Genomic DNA, 24,887 nt, shown 5'->3' with positions numbered 1-24,887 from the left:
GCTTATCAGAGATCATCAAGAAAACAAGGTAATGTCAGGGGCATTGAAGGTGCCAAGATATTATTTAAATGTCCTAAATCAATGTAGCCCAGATTTTGGATGGGGCCCTAATTTTAAATATGTGCTGCTAATGTGCTTGTCTAAATCTATATTGTACAGCTACATATAAAGGTGAATATTAAGTAGGTTGACTCTACAGTATCTTATGCCTTTAGGGGATGTTGGCCGTCTTCAGTTGCCATATTTCCAAAGAATCACACACAGCTAAACACGGCTTGCTAGCTTGTATTTTACTGTGTTCAATTCTGTGGACAATGGGTTGATTTGGACAATGTTCTACAGTATCTATACTTATGTATATTTAGTCTTTTTCCTCTATGCCTCTCTGTTTCCATCAAAGCAAGAATGCATCTAATCATTTACGGATAAAAACCCAGAGCCAAGCATTTTAATTACAACAGACAAAGATACTCTGCTGTGACAAGCTGGCACAAGCGTTTCTATTGAAAATACGCACATGATACATGGATGAGGAACATGAAAAAAGATGGAATTTCAACTTAAAAGAAAAAAAAAGTTATAGAGACTCATAGAAAAGACTGGCTCTGGTCTGAGGTTAACCCATGGTTATAGTTTAATGTAAGCACACATGGGAAAAGGCCTAGGCCTGCTATTACCCAGACTGTAAAGCAAACAGACATAGAATTAAAATAAGACAGTTGGGGGGCAAAAATAACACCTACCACTAATGGCGGGGTTGTGTGCATTGGATGCCTGTAATTTGTATGCAACTTAGTTATGTGAACTTAATAGTTCTGGTTTGGATTTCCTGTATAAAAGTACAGGGCAGACACCAGACAGATATTATGGCCGTGGTGCCTGGCAAGTTTCTGATTACATAGGTTCGGTCTGATGTCCTTTTCTCCACCTTGATAAACTTTAGCAGGCAAAGCAACCATAGCTTGCCTTCTCCTTACATAACAACTATAGATAATTCCATTTACATTGCATCGTTTGCTGGTTTGGGATGGCTACTAGGAATGTTCCTAACGAGTAATTTCCCTGACGTTAAAACTGAATTTTCAACTTTGACTAGTGGACTAGTCTAAAGTAAGAAAACACTGAGAAACAGTCACAATTGAGCACAATTTAATCTAAAAGGTTATACATTTTCCGTTATTAATTAACGATTCTACTGCATATATTATAAGAGCCATTTGAAAACGTTAATCACACTTTTCAGTAATATCTCTCCAATAATATTTCCCCAATGACCGCTTTGAGACCGAAGACCGGCAGGAAGGACAAGGCTAAGCTATGGAGCGAAGGAAGGTCAGGCCAGGTTCACCTAATAATACTAATTTTAATAATATGTTCAATTAATAAGACTAGTATTTCTGGTGCTGACTAGCGTTGGTAGCAACATTGAATCAACCCGTTGACTAATAACGCACATTCCTGATGGCTACATTTCAAAGGTTGTCGTCGTACTATTTGTTTGTAAAACTTAAGCTGGTGCAATTCATCATGATTTAGAAGCACAAATAAGTACAAGAAATCCTCCACCAGCACTATCAATGTCATAGCCCTATGACATCATTCATGTATCGTCACTGAGTAAGCACACAATACAGTGTGATTACTCTGAGTGCTGATCGCAGACGTCCCATCGATCCCTGGGGAGCTCAGCCTAATCAACCAGCTCTCTGTACAGCCTCCTGGTACACAATAGGCCACTGGCCCACAAGGTCAGCCTCAAAGTCATACATACCCAGCACTTAAATGTAATGGTTATCTTTTTGTAGTGCTGTCATTGTGAGTTATTTCATTGGCTTTAATAAGCTTTTGATGTATGTGTCTCTTCTCTTGCCTCTCATGTTGTAATGTTGGGTCGCTTTTCATGTGAGGTGCGGCAAGACCACCGCAGCCTTTGGACCCAAGCCTGCTCTTTTCACTCCCAGTGGCAGGAGGATTACAATGGGACCATAATTAACTTAATACATTTAAAGTGACCTTTTACATCAAACCACTGTCATGCCACAACCGTTTAGTGTCTTATTTTTGTGTCCCCACACAGCCGCTATTAGATTCATTGTAGTTTGTTAGTTCTATAGACAATTTATTAGCTATTGTGTTTCTTTATTGTCCATTTCCTAGACCTCAAAGAGGTTTCCCATGGGGCGGCTATGCTAAATATACTGTACAAAAAATATCCACAATTAGCCAGTGATATAACATATCTTAAAAACATAACCTATAAGACAAGCTCAATAGATTGATTTTGGCAATTCCTAAAGCTCCTACAATGGACTGATGTGATTGTGCCAAAGTGGTTTGGAGAGGGGTGGCCAGACGGGCGGCCGGGTGGCTGGAAATTGGATTGCATCTTTTAGTGTCCATATGGTCACCCAGTTTAAAAACTGACAGGGATAGAAATTGATTCTTTTTTAATTAAAAGTAACCACATCCACCTTGGAGAGCCACTTGGAAAGTAATGCAGTTAGCTGTGGTCCACACACATCATACAGACAGGCACACTGAGAGAGATTAAGTCGGAGGGAGAACTAAACAACAGAAAATGCACTCTGAGAAAGCAGTGGGGAAACAGCAATGTATGTGAGAAAAACATCTGCAAGATAAAGTGTTAGAGGAACACAATTTAGACATTGGGGAGATTTAATGGGTAGTTGTTTTCATAAGCCAGTGCAGCACAGTCAGAATGGAAGGAGGAAAGGGTCATCGGATGTTAATGATGTGAGATTAATAGTTTAATTAGGGAGCTCAATAGCAGGGCCAAAGGCAGTCACCTAAACCCTATGCTGTGTCCCGGATTTGGCAATGCCACAGGACGACAAGAACCGCCAGTGTCCTTCCAGGGAAGATGGAGAAAGACATTTAAATTCTGTATTCATTGTGATGGCTATATTGACAAAAGTCACTTCATTTCCTCACTTTTACTTATTATTTTTTACATTCTTACTAGTCTCGCATTGCCAGACCCATCTCCACAGCGGTGTGTGTTTAAACCAATCACAATCGTCTTGGGCGGCGCTAAGCTCCAGACGCAGCGACAAAGCTCTGCAAAATGGTCCCATAAGATCCAAACAGACCTGCCTTGTTGCACGATCCAAATTTTCTTCAAAACTTTCCATTTTTAGCGTTGTTATAGCTTTGTTGTTGTTTCCCAAAGTGAACAGAGTTTGAGAAAGGCAACACACAGAGAGCAGAAAGTGAGGGACATCTGGTGTGTGAGCCTCGCACCGGATGTCAGGCAGTTTTTTTCTGGAAATGTACTGTACTTCTGTTGATCCAGACTACATTCTCACTTAATCTTTGGCTACTTTGAATTGAAATAATCCAATATTATCAGAAATTTTGAAGGTATAATGTGGATTCAATTTGTGCCCATACAAAAGTTTTGTTACATTCCTTGATCAGACTGTGCTGCAAGTGGAGAAATCTAAGATAGCTGGCATTAAAAAGAACATAATCAACAGTGTTTACTGTTGGAACATCCTCCAACTCCAACTCAAACCAAACAGCCCGTGGACATGGCACAGCATAACGCATGGTTGGATCTCAATTGATAACTATTTCATGGGTAAATGGTCACCTTAGCTTTTCAAAGATGCAAATCACAAGGGAAACAACAAAGCCTGTTGGGGTTAAGCCATAATTTCTTTGTTGTTCCATATCCCTACAGTAAACATAATTTAATTTCACCCTCAATTTTGGCTAGTGGAGAGTTGAATTACTTTAGACCTCCGGGCCTTGTGGGTGAAAAGATGAGAACAATGGTAGGGGCTCTTTATGGTCTCTGAGGGAGGGCTAATCTAGGGGAGGCAAATTAATGAGGTTAGTGAGGTCGCAAGGGGGTTTGTGGTGATGGATGGAAAGCTAACCCTAAAATAGGATCTCTGAAGAGCCATCTCACTGGTGGATCCCCATCCCACCCCCTACCGGGATCACTTAACACACTTAACATTTTCCTCACACTGGTCTATTAATGTCAGGGTCCGAGCCAAGGTGACCCACGGACTTCACCCAACAACATTAACAAAGCCCCCCCATCATTTGCCCCAAATGTCCTTTCGTACTCCCACAGCAACTTTACAGAGTAGTTTGGATTTCCATAACAAAGATGTCATGCTATATACTTTATTACATATTCAAGCTGCATTCAAAATGTGCTTTTGCTTATTTGTATTTTGTTTTGCGTGCGAGTGTCCCCAGGTTGACACTCTGTTACCCGCCCACACATGCCTCCAAATGCAGCAGTCAGTCGGCGATTCAACTGTGAGATTGGCAGTCACATTAGGCTCCTGTAGATTGTCACAAATGTTTAGGCTAAAGATATTTAGGCCTAATCACCTAAAAACAACATTCTGTGTCTCAATCACCTTATTCTGTATGTTTAGCTCGTTCACAGTGAGGGGAACAATATGGTGTTAATGACACAGCAAGAACAAGTGGAGGAGCTGGGGGACTCTGCTGTACTGTGCATTGCACAATAACAGTTGCATTGCTATATTTTTATAATGTGAACTCAATTTTACAGATTTGAAATAACCTTAAATTAGATAATAAAAATAAATCATGTTTGCCTGAAATATATGGACCAATGGGAGGGAAACCCTGCTTTATATTATTCAGTCTGAGGGTCCTTTAACATAAATACTATCATGTGCTATGGACTGTGTGTCATTTGGGGGTCCGCTGTAAAACAGAAGTGCAGATAGCAAACATGATGTTTATTGGTTTAAACAAACAGCCTGAAGTGCAGTTGACTTTATCGGGGTAAATAACTTGCGGGGGGGGGCAGCTTTGTATGGAATTAATTGCAAACAAGTTGCCTGCTAATGTGCCTTAATGGAAGTGTTCCATTAAAACAACCATTGCTGATGCCATCAGACAAATTTCCACTAAGTGTTGCCTCATGAAAATGATAACTTGCTAATCCATTATTAATACGAATTAATGGTTTTCTCTCTGCCGTGTGTGTATTGATCCCTGATACTCTACACCACAGAGTAGCTCTCATTGGGCACTCTGGCAGGCTTGGGAATACACTAATTGTTAGCCACACAAGTGCCATTTTCGCCACTCTTCCTTCTGTTTCTGCATTTATTACAAGTCTCGCTCCGAGGCCCTACAACAAGAATAAAAACTGTAAAGCAGCTTAGTAAACATACCATGCACTAGCATGCTTTCAGTGGGTCAGAACAACACTAGTTTATATATATGAATAAATATTTTATTAAACCACTTTCCAATGTATCCAGTCCCCTAAAAGCTTGCATCTGATCTCTGGTCTTTGAAATAAGACCTGTATTTGTAGTTTATTCATCCGACTCATTTTCTTGTGCTGTCCTTGACAAAGTCATTTACTGTTTGCTGTACATTGACTGGTGTTACACCTTCAGATCTATCGAGAGAAAATTAAAACACCCACAATACAATACTGGATTTTGGGAACCCCCATACCTTTCATCTCTCTAATGACCCCAGACCCCACAAATACTGCTACAGGCATCAGGTTTACTTAGAGACGCTGTTTGATCCCCCCCACACAGAGCAGTCAGCAGCCTCTTGGCTCCCTCAGTGCTGTCTAAACCAGGGAGAGAAATTAACAAGGCACAAATGTGCATTGGTTGTGATTTTAAGTGAGAATACACCTGGTTTTTGTACACTACAGCTTAATTGATACATTTTATGACTCTCTACTAATAACTACTGCTGTCGTTTTTGAACATAAGGTGTTAAAAGGGTTTGCCTTACTTTCCCTAATAATCAGGCTATTGTCTGTCAGGATGTGAGGATGTGTGGTAGCATACAAGAAACACCTTATTAGTGCCACAAAATAAGACAAGACAAACTGAGTGTTTTCACTTGTGTGTATTGTCTTTTTGCTTTGATTAACATATTCCAATCATTAGTTATAACATGAAAGCCTTTTTTTTTTTTACCACGCCTACCTGCCATGCTGCGTGTGGATCACTTTTTCATTTTTCTGATGCATTCAGTTGGTAATTATAATCAAATGATAAACCAAATGTGGCAAATATGAAGTATTCATAAGTCAATAACCTCAACCCTGAAATTCTGGCACCTTGCAACCGTATTGGGCCTGACAATTGTGGCAACACTTCCTACACATTGCCAGTGAAAAGAGAGCATGCGTTAAAGTCTTGAGTGTCAAGCTATGAGTTTTGAATGTGATATATCTAAGCTTAGAAACACCGCAGCTCAAAGCTTGCAGTCACTGGCTGAGACAAGGATTTGCATAGGTAGGCTTATGTGTTTTCCACCTCGTCCCTGCCATTGTTTTCATGTGACAACTGCCTGACAGCCAGGAAAATGGGACACAGGCAGAGAAAAAAAGGGTTGAGTCTGGATTTTGTCTCTCTAAGAAAAGAACTGACAAACCGTTTGATATCCTCACCCGCCAGTGGTGGCACAGTGATGGAGGGACTTTGCAGAGTCTTAGTCCAAAAATAAATGCGTCTGCCCTTTCGTTGGAGTGTATTAGGACTACTATTTACTAGGGGTGGGGGAAAAAATCGATACAGCATAGTATCGCAATATTTTCCGTGGCAATACTGTATCAATACACAGACGCCAAGTATCGATCTTTTATTATGTGTTCGTCAGTTTGTCTGCTTGACAATCCCATTTTGCAGCAACACAATTGAAGAGAGATGTAGAAATGTATCTTTTTAGATAAAACAGATGTTGAAAAAGTTTCCTTTTGGGGACATAATTTGAAATTGGGAAAAATTTGAAGTTGGAAAAAAGGTAATGAATTGCAATATATCGCAGAATATTGCAATATGTTTAAAATCGCAATAATATCGTATCGGGACGTAAGTATCGTGATGATATTGTATCGTGAGGCCTCTGGTGATTCCCACCCCTACTATTTACCCCCGTTTGTAAGTCAGGGGTTTAGGGTCACCACAGACCTTTTTTGAGAATTTGTGATTTAATGCTTGGTGAGATCTGGATTAATGATGGACAGCTCGGAATTTGCCATAGTTTCGCCTTTAAGTCAAAGGTTAACTATCCAAATTCAGGGGAAGCTTTTTTAAGAAGATTAAAACGGAGAAGCTCAGCGAGGGCCAGTTTACCCTTTTCTTCCACTTATCCCTAAAAATCCTTATGAGTTGTAAGATTCAGTGGTTCTTCACTTAAATATTTATGGCAATACATGAACTAAACTTTTAATTTTGAAGCATGTGCTGAGAACGGTTCAATACTGCCTGATCCTCCATCTCAGCAACAATGTGGAAAGCCCTTACTTCAACTTAAATGGAACTACTTTGGACAGATGTGAGCAGGAACTCTTGGAAGTCAAAATGGTGATAATCAGGTTTTGAGGATTCCAACTCACCACCCAAGCACGCACAGATGCATGCTCAGGCATACACTCTTAAGAGCTTATCGGGTTTGAATCATTAGCACAGCTCTCCCGCTGCTGCCTGCGAGCGTGTGTGTCACAGTCACATTCTGACACTATAGAAAACTCCTCTGTTGCAGTCTAAATCTTGTCTCTGGAAAGATGAAAATATCATTCAAATGTCAGGTGGGTTTAGGTACTATGAAGGGGTCACAGGTCACAGATGGATGGATGTATGTGTTGGATTACTGTGTATCGACAAGCACGCATAACTGCCTACTCACACACTACTCTGCACAACAGCACACTTCAGCCTATCGGTGTTATGTAAAATGTTGTGGATTTGATTGGGTTTTGTCCTTGTTAGCTTATTATGAGTTTTTATTTATTTTTTATAAGGGACCATGTTATCTTTAATCTCATGTCTCTAATGTGACGGTGACTTGCTCCAAGAAGAACAGGTCATACAATTGATTATTTCAAAAGTAAATAATAACAGATAGATTCCTGCAATTTACCGTTTAAAGCAGTGGAGAGATGGTACCTCGGTGCGTTACTATGTGAAGTGTTTTTCTTTTTGACTGATGTATGAATGTTTATTTTAAACATTAAAATACATTCCAGCTGTTACAATATTTCCTTTGTTTTAAATCTTCTTATTCTCCAGTCCATCTCCTTACACTGAGTTGAATGTTACCTACATTACTTCCACACACACACACACACACACACACACACACACACACACACACACACACACACTTACAATTCAACAAGCAAGCAAGCTTTAGCACAGCTGCCCACAAAGTACTGCTTGCTGGCGAAGGGCTAATTTCCAAACGTTACTGACATATAGACATTTTACAAACGGATAACCCCGTCATTGTAACCAAAATATGAGTTTATTTGCAAAGCCTATGTCAGTGAACTAGCATGTTGCTACTCCCCATAGTAGGCTGCTTGAAACCATAGACAGTATATAATAATAACTTTATTTACAGACTCAAGGTCCAAATATAAAAGTACACACAACATACCACAGACAGAAGGGTACACCCAAACACAAAAAACATACAGACACACTGTCCATCACATAGTACACAGAGGGAACATACAAAATATACATACCTACATACATACATACACAGACACAAAGATAGTTATACACAATACTTAAAACATATGCAAATGCATATGCCAGTGTTTCCAGAGTTTGGAAGTAAATCTGGTATCACTAAGTGCAGGGTTAGTTAAGGCAGTTAAAATTGTATTCTTTGACTCTGTTAATCGGCACCTAAATTTGTACATAAAATTCCTCAGCACAGCATGGAAGGTGGGAACATTACTCGTCACAAACAAATGACTAGCACTGGTCCATCTTGGATACTTCAACAATATTCTAAATGCATCATTGTATGCTACCTTTATCTTATTTATCTTTGCTTTACTATAGCTGCACCATAGGTGAGCTGTATAAAGTGGTGTACAGTATGCTCTAAAAAGAGACGTTTTAACTTCTTCAGTACACATATGAAATTTACGTGCCAACATATTTGCCTGTCCATATAATTTACAACACTGGCGCTGTATGTCATCATCATCACAAAAATCATCCCTAATAATGTGGCCCAAATATTTTGTTTTAGTAACTACATTTAGCTCTTGCCCTGTCAAATAAAAAGACGGAAAGCATAGCTTCCCGTCCTCCTTAGTTCTGACAATCATTACAACACTCTTTTTTGCATTGAATTTGATGTCATACTGTAGTCCATAGTTTGAACAGACACTAAGCAGTTGTTGTAGGCCAGCACTATAAGGAGACATAACAATTAAATCATCTGCATACATCAGATGATTAATACGCCTATCTCCCACCATACAACCAGTTTTACACACTTCTAATGTCCTAGAAAGATCATCCATATACAAATTAAAATTAAATAAATAATAAAATATAATGGACCAATAGACCCCGTTGCTCTGGACGGGGACCAGTGAAGGCTATTAGAAGCACTTTTCCTGTGATGGCCAGCTTTACTGCGCAGCCTCCAACTGAGAGAATGTGACGTGAGCAACGTGTCTGAAAGTTGTAAGTCTTCTGGTAGCTGTGCCAAGAGAAATCTCAATCATTCCCAATCTTACAGATACGGAGACTGTAGGTGTATGTAAGGAGATAACATGGGCACAAGGCTAATTATTGATCACTAACATGCTAGTTAACATTAGTAATTAAACCTAAACATCTCATGTAAGTCGAAACTGCCTGCGAGCTTCTCCTGTACTATACGGTAATTCCTCTACTATGCGACAGTAAGTCACTTGGTTATGACACAATCGTTAGCTTATTTTTACAAAAACGTCTGCTACGGAGCCATAACGTGAGGTACAAGGTAATGAAGCCTTTTATACATTGTCGTGTTTCTTTGGAACTAAACAACGGACAAATAGAGTCTTTAAACGCTTCAGATGTAAAGTTATTCGCAGTCAAGTGACGTAAAAAAAAAATGGCGGTCAGCGGAATGCTAACAGGAGGTGATGGCCAGTTAGCAACAAAATGGCGCCACGATGGCTCGAGTTCTGAAGCGAAGCTTACCCCCTTGCTTGAAACACTACAGGACGAGTTGACCAATCACAGTCCTTGCGGTCTGCGTTGCCTCAACACGAAGTTAAACGTTTTTGGAGGTGCGCGTCGAGCTACGGCGGAGGGCTCGGAAAGGGGTTCGCGTCGACGCAGAGGGGTCTGCGGGGGTACGCCGTCCATTCGACACAGAAGCATCCGTTTGTAAAGTGTCTATATGTCAGTAACGTTTTGAAATTAGCACTTCGCCAGCACACAATGTGGGCAGTTGTGCTAAAGTTTGCTTGCTAACATAACATAAACTGGCTGGCAGACACCTCGCAAATAACCTCAGACTTATTTTCTGGTTAAAGTAACAAGGTCAATGGATTTTACTGTGTCTATTTCCCGATACAAAATCTAAGCAAGAAAAGGCCAAACAAATAAGATTAATATTTTAGCACGACAGTCTATGGGGTTTGAGTACCGTTTCGGTGGTGACACAGACACAGACGTCACCCCCTAGCATTATGGCGGTGAAATGCACCACGATGCAAAGCAACCCCGATGCAGAACTCCGAAAGGGTCACGACGCCGTAGGAGCGACATCATAGCTACGACGTGGAGTTCAAAATGCTAAATGTGAGCAAATTGGTCGCAGTCTGGATCCCTGGGTAGACCGGGAGAATATGCTCGCTGAAGGCCCTATGTTATGCACACTAGATATTGACCCCCCCCCTCCCACCCCACTCTTCTCCAACCAATGTTATATTTGAACACATTAAAGAGAAAAGAATGGTGGCAGCCACTGCTGGATTTCCCCAAGTGAGTGCTAAGATAGGGGAAGCTGGTGTCTCCTCTGTGTATGTACTATAATGATTCACCCCTTTGTGCATGTCTCTGCGGGGCAGTCTGCTCGTCACCACTGCGGTTTGGGTGTTCCCCACCTTTCTCTTTAATGACTCTGGAGATGAAACATGAGCTGACGGAGCTGGATAACGACATTGTGTCATGTTGTTGAAGCCAGACTCGTATTATGCACATCTGAGGCTGTAAATAAACTATTAAGCATGGCGGCTATAGCATTAAGGTAAGGTGCTCTCATTGTAACATAATTTTAGACAGGCTGTCACCGAAACACACACTCCATTGTCTTGCGCACAATGGTGTTGGGTGTGGTTCTCGGTAAAAAACAGAGGTGAGAAATTCAACATGATACAGTGACAGGTAGGGACACAAAGGCTGGATGTTTCTCCTATGACGGAGCTGCAGGTGTGCAGAGAAACAATGCCATTGTGGGTTTTGTCATTGCTGCCTTTGTGTAGAGAAAGTGATACCCATAGATAACCAAGTTTCACATGCTGATAAACTGGCACTAACATCATCTCTCTCCATCCCTTCTGCTCTGCTTCTCCCTTGCCTCTCTCCCTAACTTTTTCCCCTCCCTCTTTTTATCACTCTCCATTTCCCTCTACCCCCTTTGCTCTGGCTTCCTCAGCTTTGCCAACTTTCGTCAAATCCCCAGAGGACCAGACGGGCATCTCGGGTGGAGTTGCGTCGTTTGTGTGTCAGGCCGCCGGGGAACCCAAACCCAGAATCACCTGGATGAAAAAAGGCAAGAAAGTCAGCTCCCAGCGCTTTGAGGTGAGCACGCACACCCACATGTACACACATAAATGCAAGCAGGCACAAACACAACACATGGGACAAAACATTACGGGCGTAGGCTTTAGACTGCCTCCATAACCCTGCCTCTCATTAACACAGAGACACCCACACATGCGTGCACACTCACAGCGTTTACACAAAGCACACACTCACACACTATCAATTGCCCTGTTATTGAGCATCACACCAACTCTTCTCTTCTCCAAGCGAGACCAGACTGGCTTCCCTTCTCTTTAATCTCCTTCCATCTTGATTTATATAGTCCTCTTCATCTCTTTCAGTCTTTTCACACTCTCATCCTTCCCCTTCTGTTCCTCAGCTCCACCATCGCTAGCCATACATCCCCTTGATGTATTACTTTATGTATTTCCCCTCCCTCGTTTGAACCTATGTGAACAGAAGGAAGTGCCCTAGGTGGGAACTCTCACTGTTTGTGATCAGTCTTTTCTCTGTAATAATGTAGCCGTGGTTGCTGGGGGTACTATTATAGGGTTATACCCCTGCTTTGTATATCTTGATATGATACCTGCTGAGGTTCTGCTTTGCATCACAGTATTCATTCACACTAAACATCATGGTCAATTCTTAATTGTAATTTAAGGGGACATTTTGGCTAATTTTCTTTTGTTAGCTGTTTTTAGTGAGAACAACAGACTTATATACTACTTCTAAAAAAAGTCAAAATTTTGCACCAGGACATGAAAATAGGCTTTTTCCTTCTCTCATATCAGAAAAACAAAAACTCAAGACAACCGTCTTAACGATGTAAATGTTATTTATATGTTGCAATAAAGTTATATGTTTGGCCAGTAAAAATAACTTTCCTGCCCTTTTGCTTTGCTCTCGCTCTCCCAGGTGATTGAGTTTGATGACGGCTCGGGCTCCGTATTGAGGATCCAGCCACTGCGCACACACAGAGACGAAGCCATTTATGAGTGCACAGCCACTAACAGTGCTGGCGAGATCAACACCAGTGCCAAGCTTACAGTGCTCGAAGGTAAAATAAGTATTTTTTTCCGCTTGGTTTCTTTCTCCATCTTTCTTTCACTCTCACTCTTTTCATTTACTGCTGCTTATGCTGTTTTTTAGAAGTTTTTATTCCAATATGTCCAAACGCAAATATGAGTGTTTACCTTCATAATTCATACGTAAACATTTGCAAGCGCTGAGGATTCCTGGTATTGGCAGTGTCATGGAGGAGCAGATCTTTCTTAATGTAAACTCCACAAGGTGAGGGAAAAAAATGCAAGGAATGCGTTTTTAAATAAGATAGCATACACTTCAGCAATTCAGCAAATGTATGACTGGAATCCAGTTATATTGTAAGACACATTTTCCATTTATAGGAGATTTAATTCGTCTCTCTCTCTCAAAGAGTCAGTCAGCCTAAACAGCAAATTAATCCCATAATCAACATAACTGCCTTATCAAAGGCCTTATTGTGAATAATACTGATGGCTAAAATATACAACTTTAATAAATGTTTACGTGTCAGTGATTCCCTGCTTATCAAAACAAATGCTCTATATGAATATATAAACCATTTTTAGCGTGTTTGCACATATAGGGCCATCCTCCATGCCTGCAGGCTATTGACCTTTATGGACCCCTTCTCGCATATAGAGTTAATGTATGTGATTTACAGTATGTTGACAGAGGTTCTGCACCTCTCCCTGCTCAGCCTTCCATATAACTGAGCTGTGAGCGTGAACTTCTTCCTTAATTGATTGTAATCTGGTCATGTGGGTGCTAGTCACAGCAGGAGTTGATTTCATTAGAAACTTTTTTTTAAAAAAAGCTCCAGAGCTTGCCAGCAGGAGGATTAAGGCCGTCCATAGCCATTACATTGGCATTAAAGCAGAACCCCTCTCATTCAAAGACAGCCTTCCTATTCCCAGTTTGAATCCCATTTTACTTACAGCCACCATTCCTTCTTTCTCTGCCCACGCTGATTTGATGATATCATCAGCCAGGCTTGCGTTATCTTCCCGAAGGGACTTTTCTCCTGCACAAAGAAAGCTTTTCTTTCTACCCTCTGTTTCGTGAGGAATGCAGCACTAACAAACAGCACTAACATGAGATGAAGTACACATGAAAGAGATGAAATAATCACAGTGTTAGTGGTGGGGGCTGTGGGGTGGGGACACCGAGTTCGGATCCCCTTAGTTAGTGGAATAGAAAAACGGACGACAGTCTCATTCAACAGTGAGCAACAGTTCTCACCAGCATACATGCTTTGCATGATGTCGTCTTCTCTCTGTGATCCTGTGCTCATTGTTGTAGCTGCTAACCCCAGAGTCAAGCACCATGCAGACATATGCCATATGATGGATGCTTTTATCTATAAGGCTTTACTAGTCCACATTCACTGCATACATTTTCAGCACGAGAACCAGACTTTTAACCACGACAGCGTTACCAACATTGTGTCTGTTTTTTGGCTTGAAACACATGTGAAAGTACAGTTATTATACAATTTTTAAAGTCCCTATGATTTGAAAAGTATTTGCTTACTATTTCTTTTTCATAATAAACACCTATTTAAAACTCCTTCAAGCAATATTCTTTATGATAATATTACATTGAGTGACGGCAACACAAACGGGTTATGAATCAACACCTGAATCAGCGCCTCTACGCAAAGGCGAGCCACTGTAAGCTCATTGTTTTGGTCTGACAAAACAAAACAATGTAGGTTAATAAAAACTGTGGACAGCTGCTCTCAGCCTACAAGCCCAAGCAAGCAAGTTCTACGTTACCTGTTCAGAGTGAAATGTCAGGCAGCCAAAGTAAACAAATGGCTGGTGAAGTTGAAGTCTTTGTTGAACATTTAGCAAGGCAAAGAGAGACTGATATTTATTTCCAAACTAGGACTTAAGTAGGATGTTACAGTACATTAAATTGCAAACCGAGGAAAATCTTTGAATGTAATAAAGGAATATATTCCGTAAATAAGTGGTTTGGCTTTTGGAAAATTTGTGAGAACCTTTGAAGTGGACTGTCGTTTTTCTTTGTTATCCGAGGAAGACTCAAGTGTGTTAATGCAATCACAGAGGCTGGTAGAGAACTGGACCACACATCATAATTAATCCAAATAACTCTTCAGCTCGTCCAGAAACCTGACGGCTAATTCCACCAGGCGCGCCTGCGCTGCGTTCCGGCAGCGCCGCGCACACCGACAGCAATCACCGCCAGCAATCACCGCCAGCAATCACCGCCATTTAAGACAAATTGTTATTCCACCAGCCGGGACCCAGCGCGTCCCAGAAGTGTGCGAGAAGCGACTCTCTGCTCCACGCCACTAAAAATATGCGTCAGGTCAAATTTTCATGTGAGCCGCGGGGCGTTCGACAGGCCGGGCAGCAAGTGGAAGGACGAGAGCATCCAGTCAATTTACCAAAAGACACCCCAATATCTTATACGTCTCCTCTACAACACCATGGACGATGAGAGATTCATCTTTGAGGTGGAAAAACACAAGATATTAACGTTATACGACACCACAGATCCTTTTTGTAAGGACAACGCTAGAAAAGAGAAGGCATGGAGTTTAACTGCAGCAGTGCTTGGAGTGGAAAGTAGATACTAGCTAATAAACAGCTGATTGTTCTTTTTAAGTACTTGTGGAGAGCCTTCAGTTTCGGTCGGGCGGGCAAGACGCTCCGCTTCTAACACGCTCCACGTCTAACACGCTCCGCCAGACGATGCCCGGTGGTATAGCGAATGGCAGAGGACCGAACAAAACCGCGGCACAGCCGGAATGCGTCACTTCTGCACCTGGTGGAATTTTGGGGGTGAGGGTGTGCTGGACAACTTAGAGCATTTTTATGCATACACACAAACGTACAACCATACACACATTCATGCATATTCACTTACACAAACACACTCAGTACAAACACACACACACACGCTCATGGAGCTACGTTGTCATCTCGGCTCTATTTTTGGACTATTGTTTGTAGTCTAGAGATACATCAAGTTCATATCAGCAAAACTACGCAAGAAAATACTGGGGCAGCACCAAACAGATGGAGACTAATGATCCTTTTTCTTTATGGGGCGGCGGTAGCCTGAAGGTTTGAGGGGCCGGGGTCACGTCAGAATGTTGCTGTTTCGAATCAAATAATTAAAATGCAATCGCTGCATGACTTACAGTACATGTGACTTTGCATCCACATGAAGTTGTCATAATACATTGAGCACCCACATCCTCAGAGGCAGTGAGAATGGTGAAGTCATTATACCACTAAGTCGATCTGGATTATAGGTTTTAGCAGTGAAAAAGAAGGCCAAGCATTAATTATGAATATTCCATATACTGGCTCTTTATTTTGTCATTCCAATCCCGCAAAATATGGATTATGAAGTGCATATGTCATATCGATGCAGCTTTACACTTGCTTTCACTGTGCTCAAAGGTAGGCTGTAGTGTAGTGCAATGGAAACTAAATTGTGTCAAAATAGAGACTTATGCTATTTTTTTTCACACTTGAGTTGACTTCACTGGCAGTTACTTCACTTTCTGAGTAAGTGACTAGGTCAAAGGCTGTCAAATAATGACTAAGGTGGATGTGACCTGACATTGTATAAAGAATTCTGGTTGTTAAGAAATCAAAATGCATGTCAAACTAGACCTGTTCTCAGAGTTGTGTCCACAGAGGATGTTATGTCTGGAGTTGACCAATGGTCCCTGTCTTTTTAACCTGAGCAGATGATCAGAGTTGGGTTGTGACTGTATAGTTTAGCATGCCATTTTCCTGTTGGATGTAGCAGAGGCATGTTTTCACACCAGAGCCAAGTCGGGCTTTAGCACTTTTGCAGTCATGAGTCTTGAGTCACTCTGTAATTCTGTCACGCTGTAACAGCACTGCTCTTTGTTCGTGACGGTTCTCACGCCCCGTGCCGAGAGGTCACACTACAGAGACTTACATATGGGCCCAAAATCAGCTTAGCCATCTTTCATTGTGTGTGTGTGTGTGTGTGTGTGTGTGCGTGCATGTGTGTGTGTGTGTATAAGAGAGAGAGAGACACAGCGGTAGAACATTAAAATGCCGAGTTGTGTTTCTTTATTGTTGTCACACTGTCATAAGTTTAAAATCTGAGAATCCTGAGGCTATAATAATCTTTTTTCTAACTGTGGTGCTTATTAATTTGAAAATGTACAATCTACAATCCTACCTCAATTGTCTATGCGTAAGAGACAGAGAGAGAGAGAGAGAGAAAGAGAGAGAGTGTCAGTCAGCTGTGTGCAGGTCGGACCTGTATGGATAAATAATGATGCAGACAATGCTGAGACCAGAGGGGGAGAAATATTGTTGCTGTCAGCCTTTCATTCCCCTTTTTCTTCCCCTCTTTCATTTCTGTTCCTGCCCTCTTGTCTTTGTAACTTTTATTTATTTTTTTATTTTATTTTTCCTTTCTCTGTTCTATCTCTATATCTATAAGTGTGTTAAATATAGTGGGCAGTGTGGCTTTGACGTTGTAGGGTAGTATAAAGAGATGACCAGAGGGAAGAATGACTCATTACTTGGGTAACGATGCCGATGTTTTGACCTCGAGTGCCCCTCTTGAATTGAACTGCCTCAGTAAATGTTCAGGTAAATGGTGCTTGTCTCGGTGATGTATGAAATAAACTACTGCCGACCAGCAAAGACATCTCAGCTCAGAACATCAGTCTTAGATGTAGTGTGCTGCCACTTTTCCACGTCAAGGCAATATTTCATATTTTCATATCCGTTAACATTTGATGAGCATGTAAAATGCAATGACTCAGATCAAGAACTGACTAAGGTGGTGTCAAAGCCATGTCATGACACTAGTAGTGATGATAACATTGATGAGACTCTGTGGTGCAATGAATAGAGTGACTGTTTCCACAATTGGAAGCTGACAGGTTTTCTCCAAAACAAGAGCCAAATTCTGATGAAACTGCCATCGGCAAAGTCCTTGAAGCTAAATGATTTTAATTGGCTTCTATCAGCAACCAGGGAATTGCTACATTGACATATCCTGGGAAAGGCCTTGCAAAATCTTAATGAACAATAGCCTCTTTCCGATCAAGTAGTTACATGAAGGTAGTTATGTGAACAGTTCACTTCTAAACAGTTCTACTAACTACTCTCCCCCAAAACTGGCCAAGTGGCCATAGGAACTGGTAGGAGGGGTAAGGGAGTGATGCAAGCATGGCAACGTTTTTTATAGCATCGTCACTAGACTTTAGCGCCGCATACAACAACAAACCAGCATGGAGGAGACCATCGGAATGTTCCTGTTGTGCCTTGCCGGGATCCTCATAACGGAGTTTGAACTGCGGCTTTTAAAGACTAGGCTTGAGTACTTAACAGAGAAACACAGAAGACGAAGGCTCCAGCGTAATATGATCCTAATTAATATGATGGAAGAAGATAGAAGAGCAGATTGCAACAGGCAAACGAAACAACGGGTAAGTTTAACTAGCATTAACAATTAGCTGGTTGAATGCATGATGTTTGTCTTATGAGTTAGCATACGTAGGCGAATTGCAACCGAAGAATATGTACTGTTTATGTTTCCGACGTTGCTAGGTCACTAAGGGTTTCTATGCGGAAAAGACCCTGCCCTGAAGTGGGAGCTGAAAGAGTTACAGGAACTGCGGTCAGAGGAACTTAATAATCCCCAAATTGGTCCAGTCGGAACACGAGAAAAAAAGGGTTCTAGGAACTGCAAAAATCCCTCCAGTCAGAAAGGGACTAATAATGCATATTTTCCAAGTGAAAACAAGTCAGCAAGATACAGTACTTGGTAAGGCGATTCAACACAATTGGAGGTCACATATCACAGAGAAAAAACACTGTACAAACATTAATGCTGCTCTTATTTACTTGTATGGCGTGAGATGGCTCGCAGTACTGTTCGCGCTTCATTAGTTCTGTATTTCCAAAACAAGCTAAAAGCCGGAAATCTTAACTTTAGCCAAAGTTGTTGCAGTCATTTGTTTTAATCAAATGTCCTGTCAAACCCCAGGCAAGTGAACATCTCAACCCCTATCTACTTTATCACTGTAACTTTCAATAGTTTTAGCAAAATCCCTCTAAATAAAAAAAAAAATGTAAACTAACATAAAAATGTCAATCTGATATCTGCAGAGCTCCCTGTGACTGGTGAATGTTCTTTAAGTATGAGCAGAATCTCAGGTATATTCTGTGACTTTTCTGCTGTGCTGGAGAACCTTTTCTTGTCCTTTGGAAGACAGCGGACCTGTCTCCAGAGAAAAGGAATGTTATCTAATGGTACCAGATCAAAAGCTTCATCATTACCAGAATCCTCCGCTGTCAGAGTGTGAATTGAAAAGGTTCTTCTTCAGATCGGCTGCACACCGTTTTTGAAGTTCCTTGGCAACTCATTTCTGAACATGTAATGTCGAGAAAAAAATGTAATTTTTTTTGTAAAGGTCAAATGAGAAATATGCAAGGATTCAAAGATTTTCCAGTGGAGAAGAAATACGCCCCTTGCTTGCTGAAAACTTGTCAAACATCAAACTCTGGAGTGATACAGCTCCTTGTAATATTAATAGAGTTCTGCACTATGAGTCCATGTTATGCCTCTCTAACTTTAAGATTGGAAAAGAGGCCATAATTATACAGCAGCGTTAAAAACTCATCAGTTTCTGCACATAGTTCAAAAGATTTTTAAATGGTACAGTGTCCCAACTTTACTGTGTTGACTGTATTTAGTGGACCTGTGTTTGGTGGCAGTAAACAAATTATGGCCTCGCTGGTTAGAAAAGGCCTTTATTTGCTTGCCATGCATTATAGTCCCTCGTGCAAAGGCAAAAAATGACTGAGACACAATGCCACTAATAAATATCTCAGGAGCCAGGCAAGTGCGGACAACAAACCTGACTGTATAAACAGCATAGAAATCGCATTGTGCCTCTTCCTAGGCAAGATAAATACATACAGAAGCTATATCGGAATGATTTAATACCAAGCCCTGCTCCTCCGACAACTTAATCCTCTCCTTTCCTTCGCGCTATTCAAATCATCCACAATGACCAAAATAAGGTCTGTTGTGTAACTGCTATTCCCCCACCTTACTTTTTCACTCTCTCTGATTCTCTTTTTGAATGCTGGTGGGTATCTGTAATGTTCATGCTGCAATTTTTATAGATGTTCCCTCATGATGTTGAAGACAGTAAGTACTCAGTTCATGTTTACCATTATATACTGTAGGATGTTAATGAAAAGAATGCAGGGTGTGAAAGTTTGCATTTACTTGTAGTGGAACAGGTTTGGCTTCCTTTTTAGGGGCAGGGCTGTTATTTGTCACTACATGCTGTAGGATACAAAAGCACAAACTGGCACGCACACAAAACCAGTCAGAGACATGCTTCCTCACACACACACACACACACACACACACACACACACACCGAACTACAGGTGTACACCCCATACTGTATTTTTGAGCTCCATTGTGTCGGTCTGTGTCACAGATTTAATTTCTCCCACCATCTGCTGGCTGGAGGCCCAGCATCGTAGATCATATCCAGCCTGACAGATACAAACTGCATCTGTCTATGCATGCTTCTCCCAACGACTCACACAATATGGCAGGATAAAATAACCCTCTTGGCCACCCAATCTGCATCCTCACATCCTTACTTCCAAGGACTTGGGCATTGTAAGGGGGACAGATAGCTTTTTAGGTTTGGTTAGGGCTGTAGCACCTATATTGTAGTCTCCATTTGCTACACCAAAACGCACAGGTAAATAAAAAGACTACAAACATAAACTTGGAAAATCTGACTATTAATTAATATTAAAATTTGTTTTTAAAAGAAAACCTGGCAGCCATATTGATTGAGTGTCCTTGAGCAGGTCACTACATTTCTAAGAATCCCTGCCAGCTTGTTATATCTGACCTTCTGTTGTAGTCTTTCTGTGTGTGATCAATACATTATCATAAAAAATAAACAGGGAAGCAGATTTTTTAGTTAAATCATTTAGAATGAACGTAGTATGATCGATAGATATCTTCGTCAAACTTACCACAGTTAATTGATCTGCCCCGTTAGATTAGTTTGACACTCAACTAAATTTTTCACGTTATATGTAGATGTGTGGATGGAGTCATTCTTGCTTTAAGGCAATATTTTATCATCTGTACTCATCAATCAATCCATGCTTTTGGCAAGCTGAATCTTTAAAGACTGCAATGTCTGGTATGTCTGCGTCGTCAGTGCTGATCATATCTATGGCCTGAGGGGAGGGAGGGAGGGAGAGAGAGAGAGAGAGAGAGAGAGAGAGAGAGAGAGAGAGAGAGAGAGAGAGAGAGAGAGAGAGAGAGAGACCGAGAGACCGGTTTTGAAAGTCACTTGATCATTACAGCTTTGGCTACTTCCCCATCACTTTCTAAATTGTTGAAAGCATGTAATTTGGTATTAAAACCTCACAACACATCTGCAGCCTGTCCTAATGACTCAAAAGGGGATTTACATTTCTCTAATTTCTCCCATAACTTCAACCACTTTGGTGAAAACTCAACATCCTGAAAGGTGTTAAGGAATGGCTAATGCCGGGACTTATTTATCCTATTTTGAGTGGGCCAGTGGTTTTCAGAGCGTTTAACAGGTCAGAGCTTTTCACTTTCTCCCAAAGAACACAATTTGCTCAAACTCTTAAGTACAAAAAGCAGGAAAAAGAAAATTGTAAAATTAACGTAGATGCAATTTAGTATCATCTTTGCGGGAAGGGATCAAAACCATTCCTCTTGCTGAATATAAACTAATTGTGTGCAGGTAAATGTATCTTTGTTGTCTCTTGTGTATTGTCACCTACACAGGGTGGACAGTATAGTAACACCTGTACAGTAATACTCCCGCAATAAATACTGCTTTTGTGTGAAGATCACAGTGGGGAAAAAGTATTAGTACTGCATTGTTGTTCCTGTTGATGTGTCCACGCTCCATACTACATAGCAGCTACAGTAAAACATTCTGTACAGCTGTAGCCTGTCGCTGTTTTAAACTTGACATCTTGGCTACTGTTGATTGTCAGGACATATTGAACTCCTTATCTGGATGTTGTCTCTGGACTTCAGAAAATATTGGAAATGTGACAAGACATGCACATCCCTTGATATCTGTACACTGTCCAGAAAAGACAGGCTATCCGTAAATTGACATCTGCTATTAAATATCTGCCACAAACAGCTGCAACAGGCTTTTATTATTCAATTACAGATTTTACTGAAGACCTGTTTATGAGAGCATGACCGATGTGATTATTAATAGTGTTTCACCATGTGTGTATACTGAGTGACACATCCTCAATTAGTAAGTATGAAGCAAAGAACCAGGTCATCTTTTTCATCCTTTATTTTTTTTTTTTTTTTTTTTTTTTTGTGCCTTTTTGCTCTCTATGTTTGTATGCACTTGCTCATGAATATCTGAGCCCAGATGTTTTTATTGGAGTGTTTCACACTAAACCAGACAAGAGCCCAGCAGGGAGAGATAGTCAGGCATCTAAATGTGAAGATCCAATATTATTATTCCAGAAATATAAGTGGCCTCACTGAACATTAACACAGATGGTGATGGAAACTGTCACTCACAAATGGGCTCCTGAATCAAATTGATATTTGAAGGGTCAAATGCAAGTCAAACGCTTACTTACACCTGAGCACTCTGAGCCCTGCAGACAGTGTTATTTTTGTATCAAATCAATTTGCTCATTTCTTCATCTTTTTTTTCTTACTTTAGTTAAACGTGTTTTAGGCTTCAGCCATGGTTCAACCTGTCCCCCCCCCCACCATGCTGCATTTTGCTAATTCAACGGTTAGCAATAATAACATTTCTAATGTTTTGCCCACCCTTTACACCACCTCAAAAATTACTAAGGTAACACATCACTGATACAACTTCAACAAAAATGTGATATATATTTATTGCCAGACTGTTTGATTATATTTCATTTGCGGCATCATATTTTACACATTTCTATTTATGTATAGGAATAATAAATAAAAACAACACACAGTGCATATAAGAAAAACCTCACCTGACATTCCTTTATTTGTTAATAATGAAGCCCTGGGCCTGTACCCCAGCAGGTAAAGAGCAAGGTCCACCTTAAAGCTCTGCAGGCCAATGAGTCAATGGCTCCCCAGGCCCTCACTGGCTATGGATGGATGGGTCCACTGCACGTCAGGGGGGTTCTAATACCTACACTCAATGAGCTGGCTAATGGGAGTCCTTTCACCCTGACCCCTTTTCCTCAGACATTTACACACCAAGCCCTCTTGGCTTACCCACTGGGCCATAGAAGGCAGGGGAGAACGGCTTGACTCACTATCAGCCTTATAGCTTGGCCTTAAACTTGACATTTTTCTCATGTTTAAGAGGCATAGTCCCATTTTCTCAAAGCTGCTAAGCTGTGTTTTTCAAAGTTGTAGTTGATCGGCCTGCTTACAGCTGTCAAAGGCACTGTTGATTTTGCATGCATTACATCAGCATCAATATCTTTAACCTGTTTTGCAAGGGGAGGTTGACTGAGCAAGCATGCTCGGAGTCAGGTCTGCCCTGCTTAACACTCACAGTGTCAGGGCATGTTCACCAAGTACTTCTTTTCTTTCTGTCTTATTTGTAAGATAAGAACAACAGCCAATGATTAACTGTGACTGTTGGAGAAAGCAGGTGTTTGTTTTTTTTTCTGATGAAATTGTGGTGAGGTCAGAACCAAGATTGTACCAACTACAAAAAAACTAAATGATAAAATGATCACTGGACTATTAGCCTTAGATATAGGTAGTAGGTTTTACTGTAAACGTGATAATATGTGGATCTGATCACTCCTAAAAACATTCATAGCTGCAAGCTAATTCACTATAACCACAGAATAATACCAGCCATCAAGCAGTTTATGGTCGAAGGTCATCAATTTCTCTCGCCTCTTTGCTACAGTTGAACAGCACTGATGACGTGATTACATTTGCCTCTTTCGAGGTGAGCAGTTAATAGGTCATGTCACAGAGTGATATTTTTAACACCCATCACTCCTGCAAACCACTACAAAGTTGAGGCTGTCAACATTGACTCTCAGACTGAGAGTATAAGGCTGTCACAGGAGCCCAGTCGTGAGGATTTAATTAACACAACCTGCCACATTCCACTACATCCACTGCCTTTCTCAGAACTCATAAAAGCCATCCCTATCTGCCGTAATTACACTAAACATGTCACAATAAAGCTCTGCGATGATTAATTTGAGGTGGGGAGAAGATCAATTAATTCATTTATTTGCAAACCACCGCTCTGCTTCCTTTTGTAGACCGATTTCATTAACCGTCACGCTTCCTGATTTTTGGTCCTGTCCTTGTTCTTTTTTTCCCAAGACACCTAGAGGAATAGCCTGCCTTATTAGCCACATCGTATTACCACATAAATTTACCATGAGCCCTTAGGTTTTTCCATCTTAGAGGCTGTTACATTAAAATGAGTAGTAAACCACAAACCGTGTACTCCCTAATACTAAAATCTCAAGGGTCTTCAATCAAACTCCTGTTGGTAGGACCACAAGGTAAGACGTTGAGCTGTAATCTCAAAATGAAAGCCTACAGCTGTGCTACTCATATAGAGTAGTTAATGGAGGATGTGATTCAGTGCAGCAGTGCTTGTACTACAAGGTGACTCGGTCAGCATAACCATGTGAATTCAGAAGACCACCCTTGGGTTCCAGTAATGGTCGGAGGCCACGGTTATGTACTAACTGGTGCGCCACAGCATAAATAACAGGCGCAGGGCATCTGGCAGGGTCGTAGATCATACTGACGACAGTGGAAGTATGATATCAGATAGGAGAAAAAGGGAGACACAGAGATGAATAGGAAAGTGGAAAGAGGGAGATGATAAAAAGAGGGAGGGAAGGAAGGAGTTGGGGGGAATTAGATGACTGTTATTGATTATCTGCCTGTAGGCAAGGAAGTAAGGCCAAATGTTCTGCTCTGCCAGACAAAAAAGTGTATTATTTCAAAGGTCATGGCATGCATTACAGTCTTTTTTACTCCAAGTATACTTGGATAAACAGCAGAATAACAGCGCTGTGATACGGCCACTAGTATGTAGCACTGAGTGTACTAACAATGGCATTAACAGTGTTTTTGTTATGACTGTGTTTTTGTTACGGTCCGTTGCATGCAGGTGTGTCAGTGTGTGCAGTTCATCTATCCTGAGCACTGTTTGTTTGATGCACTACCGCCATAGCAACTGCCATAACACCTGGTCTA

General features: G+C 41.0%; 1 protein-coding gene across 7 annotated transcripts in view; it reads left to right on the top strand.

Moving 5' to 3' along the window:
* Positions 1-24,887, top strand: part of LOC114565915 (receptor-type tyrosine-protein phosphatase F) — a 183,187-nt gene that overhangs the window by 64,541 nt on the left and 93,759 nt on the right. For 5 of the 7 annotated variants that reach the window (XM_028594252.1, XM_028594253.1, XM_028594250.1 and 2 more), the window contains exons 3-4: positions 11,452-11,597; positions 12,477-12,618. In XM_028594252.1, coding sequence (XP_028450053.1) covers positions 11,452-11,597; positions 12,477-12,618 — 288 coding nt within the window. Of the gene's footprint in view, positions 1-9,747; positions 9,787-10,321; positions 10,596-11,451; positions 11,598-12,476; positions 12,619-24,887 lie in introns of those variants that run through there. The other 2 variants (XM_028594255.1, XM_028594256.1) reach the window with 2 other exon arrangements.

This window comes from Perca flavescens, chromosome 12, assembly GCF_004354835.1.
Source record: "Perca flavescens isolate YP-PL-M2 chromosome 12, PFLA_1.0, whole genome shotgun sequence".
Taxonomy (NCBI): Eukaryota; Metazoa; Chordata; class Actinopteri; order Perciformes; family Percidae; genus Perca; species Perca flavescens.
Note: the sequence above shows the minus strand (reverse complement) of the source record. Positions and strands in the feature narration are given on the sequence as shown.